The 17,948-nt window shown below is 46.1% G+C and overlaps 1 protein-coding gene across 8 annotated transcripts in view; it reads right to left on the minus strand.

Annotated features, from left to right (window-relative positions):
- The window catches only part of PLEKHA7 (pleckstrin homology domain containing A7), a 221,220-nt gene that overhangs the window by 73,535 nt on the left and 129,737 nt on the right, over positions 1–17,948 (minus strand). For 6 of the 8 annotated variants that reach the window (XM_018059604.1, XM_018059601.1, XM_018059600.1 and 3 more), the window contains one exon: positions 12,820–12,906. In XM_018059604.1, the coding sequence (XP_017915093.1) occupies positions 12,820–12,906 (87 nt within the window). Of the gene's footprint in view, positions 1–12,819; positions 12,907–13,200; positions 13,221–14,447; positions 14,486–17,948 lie in introns of those variants that run through there. The other 2 variants (XM_018059603.1, XM_018059607.1) reach the window with 2 other exon arrangements.

Genomic DNA, 17,948 nt, shown 5'->3' on the forward strand with positions numbered 1-17,948 from the left:
CGGTTACACCACTACTCTTCACGGCAAGAGCAATCCACACTCCTTACACACACACACACACCTCCATTTCCCTGGCTCCCAAAAAGAGCTGCTTATAATTAGTAACAAGAAATCACTCGCACACACACCCACACCCCCACATACACAGAGAGAATCGCTTACATAAATGCCAGTGGGGCTTGCCTCCCAAAATAGACTACTCAACAAAGAGTCCTATTCTAGGAACACTCCATTAGCCCCAAAATAGAGCCACTGGAGATATTAACCCCTTGTGCCATGTCTGGAGAGCAGGAAGAAACAAGGCACTCCTGGGTCCCCAGTGAGGATGCCCTTGATGTGTCCCCATCAGCACCCAGCGACATCATGCTTCCCACCAAGAGGGCCAGTTACGCTTCCCACTTGCCCTGGGAAGGCTGGTACCCTGGGAACATCATGTATAACGCATAAGAGATATCGTAGAGAACCCTCCTCACCTGCCTCTACAGAGCCCCAGCATTTGCCAGACTCTTTCAAAGCAGCAGCAGCAGCAGCAAATGATCCCACACAATCCAGTCCCTATCCTTGAGCAGCTCAATGCTTGATTCCCAGACCCTGCTGACTCCAGGATCTGTAAGCCTTCCTCAAAGTGTAAGTGCCAGCAGTCTTTGGCTGGGTGCCTGCTGCTCCGACGGGTGACAGGATCCAGACAGCTGCAGTAAACTGAGGCCTTTTGCCAGAGAAGTGGAGAAACTGATTTGGAGGCCTGGGCCAGGGCCCTGAAGAGATGGAGCTGGAGGATCCAGGCAAGACACAGCCGAAGAAGACGTGTTCTGGATGTCCGTTCACCAGGCTCACTTTTACAGAGGTGCCAGGAGGGAAAATCCCAGTTTCCACTTTGGAGCTACACTGCTTCCTTCAAAACCACTGTTACTCAAAGGACAGTGATCCTTCCCACACCCCAAGACAGAGCCCCGACACCCTGCACCATCAGCAAGTCCTTCGCAGAAACAGCCGTGACCACCGTGCTTGCTGAGCTGTCCTAGCAGCAGGACCACCGCGGCGGGCATCAGCTTTCCAAGGGGCTGGGCCAGGCTGGATGCTTGGCAGCTAGAGGTGTGAGTCCCACCAGGCAGAAAGATCACTGGCTCCTTATCAGCTCAGGCACTCACTCCGGATTCCCCGCCCCCAGCCTCCGTCCCAGCCAGACTTCTGTCACTGCTCCCCACTCAGAGAATGTCGCCACACTTACAGCCCGCACACTGCTGGCAGAGGCTGTGTGCAGCAGAGAGATAACAGCCAGCCGGGGGTGGGAAGGGGCTCTGAGAGGCTGCCTTGTCCAGCCCCTGCCTCCAGGCAGAACTATGCCCGAGACGTCTTCCTGGAACCTGGTCTTGCCTGACTTTTCAAATTCCCAGAGGTTGAGACAAGGAAAGCAAAGAGTTCTCGGCTCATCTCAGTTATGGCAGCTACATCTCTAAGCCCAAATTCAGGACACACAGTCCAACAATAAAAAAAGTTTGTCTGGGATTTTATCAAGTTTAATTGTCTCCCATTTAAGACACTGATATGAGGGTTATTACAGAATACTTGAGAAATACAAGAAAAAAGTTAGAAGCAAAGAAAACTGTAACCATAATCCTGTTATCCAAAGGAAAATCATTTTAATACTTGATATATTTACTTTCTTTCCTTTGCCTTTTTTTTGCCACACCACACTGCACAATCTCAGTTCCCTAGACAGGGACTGAACCTGGACCACAGCAGTGAAAGCCCAGAATCCTAAACCAAAAGGACACTAGGAATCTCCCTGGTATATTTACTTTCATTTTTGTGTGTTTTTAGATAATTGTGTATCTTAAGTCACTTGTGTCCAACTCTTTGTGACCCTATGGACTGTAGCCCGCCAGGCTCCTCTGTCCATGGGATTCTCCAGGTAAGAGTACTGGAGTAGGTTTCCATGCCCTCCTCCAGGGGATCTTCCTGACCCAGGGATGGAACCCATGTCTCTTATGTCTCTTGCAATGGCAGGTGGGTTCTTTACCACTAGAGCCACCTGGGAAGCCCAGATAACTGTGATCACATAGCTTTACAATCTTCCATGTTGATTTTTAAAACTTGTTGTAATCTAAACATTTTTTCCTTTCTTTTAAACTCATTCATGTCATTTTAAATGACAGCATCACATTCCATCAACTAGATATGCCGCTGCTCCTCAGTGGGGCAAAGAACAGATCATCTGGGTTTGTGATGGCCCAGGAAATCCAGGACAGGTAGCCACCTCTGCCATTCCTGCACCTTACAATCTCGAGCTCTAACTGTACTCATCTTTCTGTATTCTAACCCCCATGTCACCTCCCACACTAGCTTCTGGGATGCTGGCTGGCCAGGGAGCTCTCCAGCCAAAAGTGCAAGAAGAAAGAGGACTTCCCTGCAGCCTTAGGTCAATGAGGAAAGAAGGTATGACCACCACCTGGAGAGCCAGGTATGAATAGATTTCAGGTGGAAAAGGACCGGTTGTAGCCCCAACACTGAACATCAGTGAGGGACACTGAGGGGTAAGTGGGCAGGGAGAAACATATGAAGAAAACCCCGTACTCCATGACTATAGAGACCTCTGCTCAGCAACATCCAAAGAAAGCAGCTTATTAGGAGACAGGACTAAAGGCCAAACTAAATCCTCCCCAGGGAGGGGACTGTGTTGTCTCTATAAACAGGGAACATGTCTTCACAGGACTCCCCACTCACACACAAGCGTCAACCATTTCCTGGCAGTTCCTGACCTGGCTCTTTGAAAGAACAAAGCACACACAGCTACCCACTTGGCCAAGTGACCAGACCTGCATTCAGGGGATGTTCCTCTGAATCTCTTCAGAGTGTGCAACGGTGTCTTAGATCCTCTGTCTGTGTGTGCGTGTGCTAAGTCACTTCAGTCGTGTCTGACTCTTTGCGACCTATAGACTGTAGCCCTCCAGGCTCCTCTATCCATGGGATTCTCCAGGCCGGAATACTGGAGTGGGTTGCCATGCCTTTCTCCAGGGGATCTTCCCAACCCAGGGATCGAATCCACGTCTCTGTGTCTCTGGCATCAGCAGGTGGGCTTTATACCACTAGCGCCATCTGGGAAGCCCCTTAGATCCTCCAAGGCTGACTAGACTTGTGACTTTCAGAAATCACTAGACGTGATCTGGAATTTCGACTAGTAAAAGAAACCAAACAGTGGTCATGCTTGAGACACTACTTGATATTCAAAAATGAGGATATGAAAAAAGACTCAAAAACATTTTTCTTGCATGCCTGAAAAGCTGGCTCTGATGGAAACTTCTAGAAATCTTTTACCACAGTAGTCTGAGCAGCGGGAACATCAGTGGTGCATGTGTGTAACCCATGCACACTCACTTGGATGTGGGCATTCTGGTTCACCTGCTTCAGCCAGTCACGTCTTACAGGCAAGTTCCCCACATAAAAGTCTGACAGGGCAGACACTAACCTGTCCTCATGTCCTCTGAGTTATACTCCTGACAGGTTTCACTCAAGCAGGGCCCCCTCCCCCAGAGAAGAGCCCGTGCCCGTGAGCAGAGCATCCGTGAAGGTGGTTTAGTTCCCAAGAGCCTGCCCTGAGGCACATGAGTCACAAGGATCCCGGAGAGGAGACAAAAAAAAAAAAAAAAAAAAAATCCTGCACACACTATGGGAAGGCAGACTCCTAGCGTCATTAAATCAAATCTATTAACTTAAAAGCCTGTTTGCCAGGTTTCCGTGCCATCCCGATTCCCAAAGTGCAGTGAGATGCTCTGAACAAAGACTTTTCTTTCCTTGACTTGGACTACATGAATGCTGATTATTTTGCTGGAGGGGTGCGGGCTGAAGTTCAAAACAGTGAGCTAGAGTTTTAACTGAACTGCCTCTTCTCTGCAAAGAACAAAAGAAGACAGAACCAGACAGAAATCAGTCTGGAGAAGCCCAGGAGGAAAGTGACTTCATTCGACTCTGAACTTCCTCAGCGATGCGTCAGGTGAACCTGGGCAGGAAATCATTTTCTCTGTCCCTCCATTTACCCACCTACGAAAGGAGCTGCTTCTGCCTCCTACATTCCCAGGAGCAAATGCGTATAACATTGACAGATGCAGTTAAAAAAAAAAAAGAAGTTATAAATTCAGAAGTCATTTTTTTCGTTTGGGTCTGAATTTAGGTGAGTTTGGTCGATGGGCTCCTCAGCTGTCTCTCAGTCAACATCATGAACTGGAGCAGATCACAGCAAGACCCCATCGCTGTTGTAATAGGTAGGCTGCCAGGCCAAGTATCACCAACCCATAAGGACAGGTACACAAAGTCAAGCAACCTGAGGACCTGGCTATACCTGTCCAGCACCTGCTGTGTCAGGCCCTTTGCTGGCATTATCTCACTTCCCCCTGCAAAGCCAGTTTTACCTTCTCCATTTTATCAAAGAGGAAACTGAGGCTCGGAGAGATTAATGACCAGCTCAAGAGAGTAACTAGATTCCAAAACCTGGACTCTGTCACAGAGATACCAACCCATGGCAAGTCCCAAGGTCTGGCAGAAATAGGCCTCTGCTCTTCTCAGCCTCAAGACCAATCCCCAATCCAAGAAGATCCTGGGATGGTGGAAAGACCATGAGCCCAGAATAACAGGATCTCAACCACCCTCTGCAGCTTACTGACTCCCTCCATGAGTCACACTGCTACTCTGGGCCTCAGTTTCCATTTCTGCAAAATGAGAAGAGAATTCTCATCTCAGAAGATGGGCCTGTGGACAGAAATGATGCTTTGAAAACCATGAAGCATTACACTCAATGAAAAGCACTGTTTGTGACTATTATCATGGAGATTCCAGAACATAAATCTCAGGTACACTTTATTATTTCCAAGGCACTATCTCTTCAGAAAGCTCAAGGTACCAAACAATTAACTTCTCAACAAGAATCATTTCCTACAAACAGACTTTTAAACACCTTATCTGGGGCTTCTCTACTGTGTAATAACCCTGTGACTAGGAGGTTGGCCTCCCATTCTTTGCCCAGAAGAAAGATAACATCAAGAGTCTTCAAGGCTATGATAGGAGGTTAGGAAACTATGGGGAATCAGGAATCTCTTACTAGGAAGACATCATTAGATGACATCTGTGCCCCATTAGTTCCTAGAGAAACCGGCAACCCAATTCATGCTTTATCTGCAAGGATTCTACATGGAGAACTCAGCTAAAATTACTGGGTGCATGAGAAGAGGCACATTCACAAACAACCAGCACAACCAGCATTTTTTATGGCACTCACACCCACCACCTAAGGGGTTTGGGAAAAGCAACACAGAATGAAAAGCAGGAATAAAACAAAGTTCTTGTCCGAAACAGGCGGACACCTCCACACTCCCTCTTCCAAGAAAAAGAGACACTCAGACAGACTGCCAAGGCTCCCTGTACACTCCCAACACCCTGGGGGAGGCTGTCTGACAGGGGTTTTCATTCAGCAACTGTGGCCTCATTACTCAACTAAGACTTTCTGCATTCCTTCCCCTTCCTCCCCAGCTCCTCTCTGGAACACAAGCTCTAGTTCCTCTCCCTACTCCGCATCACTCTGGGAGCCAGAAACCAGCCCAAACAGCACCCCTCACCTGGCACAGAAACAACCCAGTGAGCCTCGAAGGCTGCTCTCTCCTGCCTCCAAGCCCAGAGTCCCACTCTGCCATGTGAGCCTGGTCCAGTCTTCCGCTGTTCAGGCTCCACGTCTCTGTCTACAAGAGAGAACCAGACTTTGACCTCTGTCTGCCATTTCACAGATGCTACAATTCTAACCCCAGCCTTTGGCAAGCCCTCTTCTGGAGTATCTCCTCCTCCTGGATTACCAGGCAGTCATTAGAAAATAGCCTTTTCTGATGGAGATCTGCGTACTTCCAAGACTAGGAGGAGGTAAAAGAAGAGGACAAGGAGGGAAGTCACAGAAGACAAAAATCACTGTGCAGGCAGCAGTTTCCCTTCCACACTCAGCGAAGCCACCACCGCAGCATCTCCCTCAGCACAGAAAGCCAGAGACGTGGTTGCTGTGTGGCAACCACCGAATATCCGGTGCCAGTGCCCTCCAAAACAGCAGCATCAAGAGCCAAGCCAACACTCAGATGCCCGAATGATTAAGGACACCATCATTACCTCTCCCCTTACCTGTGATTGTCACCAACACCGTCTCCTAGACCAGGAAGGAAAACTGAACAGTCAAGTTTCTGCTTCTGGCTTGCCAGGTGTTCCCATTTTTCCTCATTTTTCTGCTGCCATGGCAACCAAATGCAACAGGCAAAGCTAGTCCAAGACTGCCTGTCTGGAAAGACAAGGTGCTGGCTGTATCAGCTGCAGACAGCAACACATCAGCCTCGCAGCCCAGGGCTCAGCAGATGAGTGACAGGACAGACTCCTTGTTCGAGCTCAGAGTTGTAGGATGCCCTCTCTACCATCCTGGGCTCTCAATCTCTCACTGCAAGCTTTCACCAACTTGAAAATGCAGAAGAACGAGAAACAGCCATCTCTGGCAGCACGAGATACCCCATCCCTAGGCATAATCAGCAAATGCCTTGGATAGTCCTGCCCTGCCACCTGCAAAATGAACCCCCAAAGAGGTCAAAGGTCAGGAAGAGAAGATGTACCTTCAGCGAGACAGTATCTTTTAAAGTCATATCCTCCAAACACCACTCATGAAATTCTAGGCAATTCCAACTGTTATTTTTTTCCAACATAGTCCAAGGAGAAAATGAAGGGCTGCTCAAATCCCAGTGGAAGGACCAAGCTAAACTTACTCAGATGCCCAGAATGACAGGCCAGGCAAGGGTCCTCTTCCTAGGTTAAGAAACTCCGAGGAGATCTTAGGGGCCTTACAGCTGGCTTCTGAGCACAACAACAGGCTTCTGAACTTCCAGAATGCATACTCGCTCAAGCAGGCCCCACCTCAATATCAAATGCTTGACAAAGCCTGGGATCAGTGTATACAGCCTGCTGTCAGTCAGCTGCCAACGTCACGGCTCCGGAATGCTTCTCTCCTCTTCCCCAAGAGCTGCAGAGGCGTCTGTCAGTGGCTTCCTGGGCTTCCCAGCACCAAAGAGAGAATACTCCTGTGCACAGTGCCAGCCACCAAAACCACAGCTGGGAGTTCTCTGCGCCCAGGCTTCCGCCATAGTGTATGAGAGCCCTCAGGTGTGGCCCTCTAAGCCACACACTCCCAAGTCAAGAAAATCACCGAAACTCAGGAAAGAGGCCTTCAGAGGAGACCAATCGATCCAGTCATTGGAAATGAGCCCTGTAAACAGGCTTGAGAATGCTTTCTGGAGAAGAGACTTTGAAGGGAAGCTGGTGCCTTTCAAGCAAGCATGAAGCTATTAGATCAAATTTCATTACTGCAACTACAATTAAAATTAAAACCTCTAAGTAGCAGTAGCCTACTTAGCCAGCACATTAATGCCTAAGCACAGCCAAGGAAGGGGAATGTCTCTCGAAGACCACTGAAATGAGAGGCAGTATGTATGGTAGTCAGAGGCATAGCATCTGGGGCTAGACTACCTGGATTCAAATCCTAACTCTGCCACTTATTAACTGTGCAACTTCTGGCAAGACTCTTAACCTCTCTGTGCCTCAGTATCCATGATAATGATGGTATTTTCCTCAAAGGACTGTTGTGGAAATAAATACATAGAAAGCACCTAGAAAAGTGCCTGATAATAAATCAAAAGGGCTCTAGGCATTATCTATAAAAAGAATAGTAATATTATTAATGGAAAAAGTCAACTCTTATCCTAAGAAGCAGATGACTTCATTTAGTGTTAAAAATGAGATTCCAGATCTTGAAACAAGAGATAGAAAATCACCTCCCTTGAAAATTATGGACTAAGAGAAAATTTGCCTGCCTTTAACTTTTACTCATTGATACAAGGCTTGCCTTCGGCAGCCACACAATAGGCATACCCCACTTCCACCTGCCAGCCATTCTTGAAGACTTCAAGTATATCCTCCTTCATCTTCCCTACAGACTAAACATAGGACAGGGTTTCCAGACCCCTTACCATAATGGTCCCTCTCCTCAGGGGAATCTCAGTTGCTCAACATCCCTCTTGATATTTAGTACCCAAATCAAAGTGTTTGGGGCTTAGCATATCCTTGGGGCTCCATAAACTTGGAATGAAATTAATTAAGTAGTCCACAAATATCATGATAAACGAGAACTACTCTCCCCCTTTCTCTACACACTATACTTTTATTAATACAGCCTGGGCTTATATTAGCTCTTCCAAGAGATATTTCCTATTGGCTTGGGTGTGCAGAAGTCTCCCCTGGGGGTCAGGCTGCAGGACCTGTTGACTGATACCCACGTGCCTTGAGGGTTCTGACAAAGAACTAGGTAGCATAATAGAAAAGGTAAAATGAGAAAACGCTCTAGTCATGTAACAAAAGAAGCTCGTCAGCGCCAATCTCAAAAAGTCCTGCTTCCCTTAATAAATCTGCTCTGTGGATTATTAAGTGTAGTCATTAGTGCTGACCAACAAGTATTTCTGATTCTATTCCCAGATGCCTGGTAGAAAAGCACTTCCTGCCCCTTTGGCGTGAGGAGTGATCACGTGACTTGTAGCCAATGAAATGTGAGTGAACTTTGGCGTGAGGAGGGGTCACATGACTTTTTGTAGCCAATGAAATGTGAGTGGATGTGCCGGGGTGGAGTTCGCCAAGTTTCCTTTTGCTTGTGTTTGGCAATCATGGGAGCACAGGGGTGCAGGCCCTTCAGTAAAGGTGACAGAGCTGAACCTCTCAGGTGGCCTGTGATGAACATGGAGTGAAAGTGAGAAATAAAGTTGTTGTTGTTACCACGGCAGAGCCTAGGCCATCCTGACTGATTCTGTATTGCTGACACGGAAACCAGAACACTCAGAGTTCACGTCCTCGGGATCTGCCAGATCATAGCTTTCATTTTCTTTCTCTTCTCCAAGTTTCTAATCTGCAAAATGGAAAAACAGTCTTTTGGTGGGCATGTGCCTGGTACACCGAACAGCTCAGGGAAGCCCCACCTGCCAGCGGCCGGGAAGACGGGTTATCTGTCTCATCAGGAATGCTTTAGAGGAAGTCTCCACGGAGAATTTTTTTCTTCCTACAGGAGAGAGGATCCCAAGATTACCTGACTAAATCCAAGATTACCTGACTAAGATTGCCACCGTAGCCCAAAGAATGATGGGTTATCTGAAGGAGACTTAGGATGAACAGAAGAATCTGGGAGTGATTTAGGGGAGATGGGAACAGCAAGTTATCTAAGTCAGTGGTTCTCAAGCATTTACCAAAATCAGAATCACCTGCAGGCTCGTTAAAACATAGTTTACAGGGATCCCACTTCCAAAACCTCTGATTCAGTAGGGGTTTGAGAATCTCCAACAAGTTCCCAGGTGATGCTGGTTCAGATGGCTCTAGAAGGATTCACTCCAAAAAACCAGGGTGGAGGCTCTGATAAGAGAAGTCAATGTGACCTTAACAGATCCTCTTTCGAGAAGGAAAAGGAAAGAGCCAGTTTGTCTTTTTCTACCAATATATTAATCTGAGAGCTGATATTAAAGACACAAATGGTCACCTCAGTCTTTTCATTTTTTTCTCACCGCGTATCACACTACACAACAAAAGTAAGCTCCTCCAAGAGAACAAAGCAGAAAGTATTCGTTAGCACAGTTTTTAAAAGAAATGGTTTCTGTGAAGGGAAAGCATGCCTCACTCACCTTCGGGAGCTCCCCCAGGATCTACCTGGAGGTAAAGTCAAGTCTATTTCAGGAGGAAGCAATTTGGATAATTGGCTGCAATGTCCCTCTCCAACCTTATCTCCTTCGCAACACTACAAGTCAATCTTCTTGCCAAGGCTCATCACACTTGACCCTCACACACATGCATGCTTATCTTCTCTTATCTAAATCCTGCCCCTTCCTCCACCTTAGGACCAGACACTTCAAGAAAATCTTCCCTCTCTTTAGTCACCATCACAGACAATCAATCACCAAATCCTGTCAATTTTACCTCCCAAGTAGCTCCAGAATCCACTTGAGGCTCTTCTTTTTTCACTCTAACTCACCTCGTATGGAGTCCCCATGCTCTCCCCTCTTGGTCTTTGAATAACCTTGACTGGACAGATCTCAATTTAAAGCATCTTTTCCCAGTGTGGAAAGGCCTTCCACGATCCCCAAGGCCTAAGCCAGGTGAGAACCCTCATTTATCAACTTCCATTGAACCCTGTGCTCCCTCTATCCCGAACATTTATCACATCTGTGATCTCGTGTCATTATCTTCCCTGCTCAACCGTAAGCTCTTCACAGACAGGACCACATCCATCCTGCTTGCCACCGTCACTGCACAGGCCGGCACCGGCCCTGACGTAGGCGCCCACTAAGTGTCCAGTGAAGAAGTGCAGCAGTCACCACATCAGTCCACAGAAACCATCCCTTCCTCTCAATGCCTAAAGCACATTCTGTTTGCTTCAAGGAAATGTCTGGCCATATAGTTGTACCCATCGTCTGAGATAAGCAAGCACCCCTTAAGACATCCAGGAAATGAGATCTAGAGGGGAAAACTGACCCTTCAAAAGAGGAATGTCTTTTCCTTGGAAACTGAATGGGACTAAGATTAGCTGTGGAGGTATTTTGGTAGGATAAAGAGGCCGCCTCCTCAGAAGTAGTCAGGGGATAAAGTCTTCTGTTAACAAGGAGGAAAAGGATGTGTGTGACAGAGGTGTTTAGTGATGGAAAATGTGCATTTCTCCAGAAGCTCTTATTAAGGCTGGTAACTTCTCAAGCTAAGTGTTCTGATGGATTCTACCAGACCTTTAATAACGACAGGCGCCCGTGTCTCTCGGATGCCTAAGGACTGGGGGCTGAACTCAATGACCTCCCTAAAGCCTCTGACCTTCAGGATTCTATAAACAAACTCATTCCAAGCTGGAATTCAGAGAATCCACATTCTGACTTTGTCTTTACACAGCAGTTCTTTTTTGATGTAGGAAATAAGATAATCTTTACCTTGTACCCACTCTTTCTCTAGTAGTATTAATCCTTTCAAAGTCAGACATCCCTCCTACCCGCTGCCCCACAGTCTGGCTGTCATGTCCTGTGGGCTGCCAGCACCAAAATAATTGAGCAAACAGCTTCTGACTAGGGAAAGGCTTAGATCTGACCAAAGAAATCAGGCTGGGGTGACATCCTGGCTTTTCTACTGCTAGCCAGGCAATTTGGGGCAAGTGACATGACTTTTTCGGGTCTTAGTATCTTTCCCTCTAAAATGGTGATGATGGTCTACCTCTCTGGATTATTGTATTAAATGAGATATGCACAGAAAATCCCCTGCACAGAGTAGCATGCAGGGAATGCCAGTATGATTATAATTACAGATTTCTGGTTTTAAAAGTTTTTTTGATAATGATTCTAAGCTGCAAACACTGAGATGAAAAAACTGAGATGAAATAATATGTTTAGAATTAGCTTCAAAATAATCCAGGGGTGAGGGGGAGGATAGAGACAAAATAAAATCAGCCATGTTTTAGAAACTGTTGAAGATAGATAATGAATATATTAGATTTATTATTGTATCTCTCTACTTTTGTATACATTTGATGTTTTCTACCTTAATTTATAAGTGTAAGTACTACAAGAGCAAAACACTGTAAAAATATAAATACTGATAATATAAGATTACATTTGAACATATCTAAGTGACAAAACAGAAGAAAATTGATTTGAAGGGGAGAAAAAAATACCCTTGGGAATTCCCTCCCGGTCTAGTGGTAAGGACTCTGCATTTTCACCGCCAAGGGCTCCGGTTCAATCCCTGGTCAGGGAACTAAGATCCCACAAGCCGTGTGGTGTGGCCAAATATATATATACATATATATGGGCTGGCACTAGGGGTAAACAACCCGGCTGCCAATGCAGGAGATGTAAGACACACAAGGTCGATCCCTGGGTCAGGAAGATCCCCTGGAGGAGGGGGTGGTAACCCACTCCAGCATTCTTGCCTGGAGAATCCCACAGACAGAGGAGCTTGGCAGGCTACAGTCCACGGGGTTGCACAGCCAGATATGACTGAAGTGACTTAGCACGCACGCATACACACACACACATATATATATAGCAAAAAAAAGAAAGAAAAACCCTTAAAGCCAATGTCTCTATTAGTTTCTCAGACAGAACTATTTTCTTCAAACAGAGCTGTCTCTAGTGATCAGTATGAAACACAGACACTTGTACATATTTCTCTGCTTTCATTTTTGGGAGAACACATCCCCAAAATCTGTGCATGGGCTGTACATGACAAGCCCTGGGTGGTAGAACCTGCCTCTGAGCACCCAGAAGCCCTGCTGAAATGGGACTGAGGAGCAAGAAGTTCCTGTATTAGGAAAAGCAAGCACAAAGGACTCAAAATGTTCAGGGACAAAGGGTGCCACCAGCCCTCCTCTCTCCTAAGCCCTGGCTTTGGGCTCCTATGTGAGGCTTCCTCGGGAGGCTATACTTACAATACTTTCAACAACAGGAGAGAGGGTCCTCTCAGAGCATAACTAGTGTGTAATGTGATACTTGAGGGGAAAGGGAACTTTGAAGAGGCTCTGACAATATTCATCACAGCACACCCCCATATCATCTCCCCTCTTCCACATCTACCCACTGAGAGAAGTCTAGAGACTGAAAAACAAAATTCTTGAGTTTCACCTTGAAGCAAACAATCCACTCCAAGCCCCTATGTCTGAGAGAGAAAAGAGCCCAACAAGCTTTGTTTTGAGCAAATGCCTTTAAGTTCCCAAGCTGTGCCTAAAAAAGAATACACGAATGTACTTACTCTTCTTCTTGAAGAATAAATTCACTATTTTCTGGAGAAAACTGCCCACTCACAGGATGCCTGAAGGCTGTGGTCTGCTGGTTATGGCTAAAAAGAGAGAGAGAGAGATAATGAATGAGAAGTCATGTGAGTGGAAAGGCTCACAGACACAACAGGTCACTGACGTCTGAAGACCCCTGCTCATCGCAGACTCCTCCCAGGGTGAGCCTGCCGCCCTTGACTTGGAGAGACACTCTGTCAGAACCCAGCTGCATTTAAAAACCAAAAACCTTCAGCTCAGGTGCCAAAGTCCACTAAAGACATACAGGGGTTTCAATTCTAGGCAAGTCTTGCCCCCAAGACAACACTGGATCTTAGAGAGACAGTCCATGAAGTGCTTACTCCTACAAACTGACTCGATCAGTGAAAAGTTACTTTAAGATGGCACGAGCTGAGAACAAGAATGAAGGAAAGCAGACGGCACTTTCAACAGCTTCCGAAACCCACGAAGCAGGGCAAGAATTCTAAGAATTAACACCCACCCAGAAAAATCTATCTTCTTAAAATTCTTCTCCCTACTACAGAATGTCTTCACTTCAGTGATGGGATATAAATGTATGGGCATGTCTCTGCAACATGACCTGTACAGTTTCAACACTGTGCAGTTTCTATCACCCTTTTGATGTGAGGAGGGATCAGCTTCCACGCCGAGTTGACAGACACAACCAGAGTGTGTAGGTGTTTTGTGTATTCATAAAGGCTGCCTGCTTCTTTGAAAGGAAGGGGGAGTTGGCTTTAGAGGCTGCTGTTCTGCTCCATGAATAAACTAATCTAACCTCCTCTTTTTTCCTTTAAAGAATATGATTTATGTTAAAATGTTTTTCTCAACTGCAAAATCATAGTTATTTTAGAAATTTTAGAAACTATGGAAAGACAAAAAGTCACCTGTGATCTCACTACCCAGACATATACATCTGGATTCTCTTTCCCAGCTTTTCTTTTTACCTTTAAATCATTTTATTCTTTTTAATGTGATTTCACTGTATTTAGAAATCTGTATCCTGCTTTCTTCACATCCAATTAACACAGAAAATTTCCTATGTAATTAAGATGTCTTCATTTGAATTAGGTGAATAATAGTCTTTTGTAAGTGTAAAATTTTTTTTCATATAATTGTTCAAAAAATGTTTACTGGCCATCTATGTGCCAGGTGCTGTTTTAGGTCCTAGAGATACAAACTGAACAAAAAAGTCCTTACACCGTGATGCTTACATTCTAGAAAGATTTACATTCTTCTAATGCTGGACATTTTAGGTGCTTCCCCTATCCCACTCCCCATTATTATAGTCAATATATCTTTGCATATGTGGGCTTTATCTGCAATTCAAATTATTTCCTTGGGTTAAAGTCCCAGAAATAAAATTGCTAAACAAAGGGCATGGTCATTTTTTTAAGGCTCCTAATATAGACAGTTAAAATGCTTTTACTGTCAGAGTCAATATATCATCTTAGTTCGATAGTGTTAAGATATCAGTCCCATCTCCAAATTGAGCCCTGACTCACCCCAGACATTAGTAGGTTTAAATGAGCATAGCATAAAGGTTAAAAGAGGAAAAAGAAAAAAATCTCCAAGCCCAAGTCTGTCTTACTTTGCCTGGGGCCACCAGGGCATCCTGCGCTGCGGTGTCTGGGTAAGGCTGGCACTGAGGTCTGAGCAGCCGGAATCCTAATGAGCCAGATGTGAAGCAGGCAGAGCCATCAGGCCAGGCTGCTCCCTGGCCCTGTGACCGAACACTACCCCTGGCACCCTCTCAACCGTCCCAACCACCACCAGCCTCCAAATTCTCAGCTCCTGGTTCCAGGCAAAGCCCTCGGAATCCCATGACCTCATCTGGCTGGCAGCAAGCTGTTCTTCCCCAAAAAAGCAGAGTTAAGGCATGAGCATCTAAATAAGGGTGAGAAGCAAGCCCCCTTGACATCTATTTCAGAAATCTTTGTATTGCATTCATGGGCTAGGCTTGATTTATACCAGTTTCTTTTAGTCATCTCCATTCACCCTAAAGAAGTCCCTAAACACAAGACATCTGAAAAACACCATGGAATTTGAAAACACAAACTCTAACTTAAACCTGCCTCATTTCTTTCTAGAGAAAAAACACCGTTCTGCTCATAATGGGAATAAAAATAATTCCTATCCACTATTACCTCTAAAAAAGTCTTTTCTTACATAACTTAGCTATTAGTACCATCAACTCCTGCTTTATGAATGAGGAAATGGCTCAGAGAAGTTAAGTGACTTGCTCAAGATAACTTCGTCAATAAGCAATAAGACTGGGACATGAATCCAGGTCTTCTATATCTAAATTTGATGCTCTTTGCATAATAACCTGCTGTCCCCTTCCCTCAGAAGTCCACGGGGCTGGCAGCCTCCTAGGCATGATCAGAAGCCCCTAGAAACAAAGCATGTGAAACAGCATCTACTGCTATTCCCTCTCCCTCCCCACCTCCTTCCTTCCCCTCAGCCCGGGGCCAAGCTTCTGAATGACAACACCTGTGTGGCACTCAGGCACCCCAAAGGCACCCCGAATCAGCCTTTGGTCCTATCACAAGGTCAGCCTGGTGAATTTCTGGCAGAAGGAGGCAAAGAGCAAAACTTCTCTGTGCCTGGAGCAGCATTCAGCAAAGACTTCATAAACATTGTACAACTCGAATACCAACTCCTAGCTAGGCTCCCCACGCTCAACGTGTACCAATTTAAATAGGCCCAGACTCGGGTAAACGAATTCTGAGCTGGAAGGTGCGGGCACTGTGAAGATTTTCACATTCTAACATAAGAAGAAAGATAGTTTTTTAAAGTGGACAAAAATATAGCTGTCATTTGATCAGACCTTAGAGGCAGCTCCCCAGCCTTTCTTCCCTAATACGGATGCTGCCCTTTTTGCCAAAAATAATTATCAACCACTGCACCATCAGCACCATTTCCTGCACTTACATGGAGTTTTAAGTGTGGTGACATTCGTCATAGTATTTGACTTTCCCAAGTACCCACTGAGGTAGACAGCACAGATATTTTTATTTCTATATTACGCATAAGGAAATGAAGATCTGGGTTATGGGATGTTACTGGATCACTAAATTAAAAAAAAAAAAAGAGGATTCAATACATTTGAGAAAAGAAATGAATCAAAGTACTGCCTCCTGAATACTGAGGTCTTAAAATTTGATGATTTCTGATTAAACCTGCCCAGCTTGCTTATGGCAGAGCTTCTGGTTCAGCACTTTTTGAGCAAAGAAGAGTTAGGTCCTTGGACTATTTCATTTAATCTGCCTGAACACCCAGCAGGGCAGGCTGTGTTTCATCAGAGCAAACCACAGGTAAGGAAAGGCCCAGAAACGGTAAATGACGTGCCCTCAACAGTCAACTCCTGTGTTCCTGCAACTACCACCCTTCTGATGTCTTTATACCACTCCAGGCTCACCCTCATGAAATGGAGGTTACCTACTGAACACTGGATCCCCACACCCATTTGGAGACCACAGGGTCCTCGGGCTTCACCTGCTGTCCTTGACCCCTCAGCCAAAACTCCAAGCTTGCTCTGTTTCATGATTTTTTATTTTCTATAAACCCATGACGAATCTCATGTCCTATCACCTTGTCTTAAGACACAGTTAGCAGGCACAGACAAATCCCCTGAAATACCTGTTCTTAAACCTGAATTGCCACCTTGCTCCCCGGCAGTGATGGAGATGGCCCGGCCAGGAGCCACGTGGCTGGTTTCAATGGAGCCCAGAAACTCTCTTCTCTCCATACAAGGGCTTCTGTTGCTCTTCAGAAAGTTACTCAGCAAGTGAGACAGAACATAGCCTAGCCTTTATTCTCAGATCCCACTCTTCCTCCCAGGAACAGTCGTCCAGGTGGAATAGCAGCCAGTGTTGCCTGCGAGAGGACCAGGGAGCCCGGGTGGAAGGTGGCAGGGAAGGACAATCCCCGTACAGGCGGGCCATAGGTAACCATCCACGTAAACAAGCAGGTCTTCACAAGCCCTGGGCTGGAAGGACTCGGGCTAGGCCCTAAAGCAGTCTGACAGCCAAGGCAGGAGACGTGATGAGAGAACAGAGTGAGGACCAGGGGGAACTGCAGGCTGATTTGAGCTCAGTAGAAGGAAGAGCCCACCACACACAGGGCGAGTAAAAGGCAAATGAGTTCTACAGCTTGCAATGTTTTTGCAAAGTTAAATCTTCCATTCATACAGATTTTGACTATAATGTGAACAGCGACTCTGGCTGGTTAAACATAAAGGTTCCAATTTAGCACGGCTGTCCTTTTCGGCATGGGGAGAAGTTCAGGGAGTTTATGTGAATGGTGCCCAAGAGCGGGGGTCGGACTAGCCTGATAAATCTACTTTTCTGCCAGTGGTGGTATTGGTATGCTGAGAGTGCGGCAGATTTGCTCTGTCAGCACCAGCTCTTATCTGGCCCCTGCTGTAAAGAGAAGAAACAGCTTAAAATGTAAGGAAAGTATCCGGCCTCAGAGCTCACAGAAGGACTCTGTCAAGGCTCTCTTCTCATCGGTATGCTCAGCAGCAGCTCCCACTCTGGACCTTCTGGCTCCTCAACACAGCTCCCAGATTACTGTAAAAGGGTCACCCTGCAGACCTCAAGCCACGGTCAGCACTGCCTCCAGGCTTGTTAATCCCTTACTATCTTTGTTCTAAATCCCAGTGTCTCCAGGAAACCAAGGTGCCAGGTCACAAAATAGTGCTCCTAGTTAGGTCCCCGAATTGATAATCCAAACTCCAAAAACGTTAAGAAACTGCCTCCCTGCCTTCAGCTCCCATCTGGGCTGCAGGGTAAAGACAGCGGCCAAGAGTCCCGATGGCATCTCTACACTCCCTCAACACTTCTCAGGCAACTTTTGTTCTCTTTTACTTAACACTTTTACAGGATTGCTCATTTAGTACATAGTGTCACTGCTATTCATGTGGCATTCCCTACGGGGGGCTTAGGAGGTTACTGATGCGGTCTTTGAAGCTTGCTCTGTTTTGAAAATGTCAAGCAGCTCTCTGCACACCAGCATGACTCTGACAGGCCCTTCTTCCAGAAACACGGGAAGCAGGCCTTGACAAGCCAGCAGATAGTCCCCATCCTCT

The sequence above is a fragment of the Capra hircus genome, chromosome 15 (assembly GCF_001704415.2).
Source record: "Capra hircus breed San Clemente chromosome 15, ASM170441v1, whole genome shotgun sequence".
NCBI lineage: Eukaryota > Metazoa > Chordata > Mammalia > Artiodactyla > Bovidae > Capra > Capra hircus.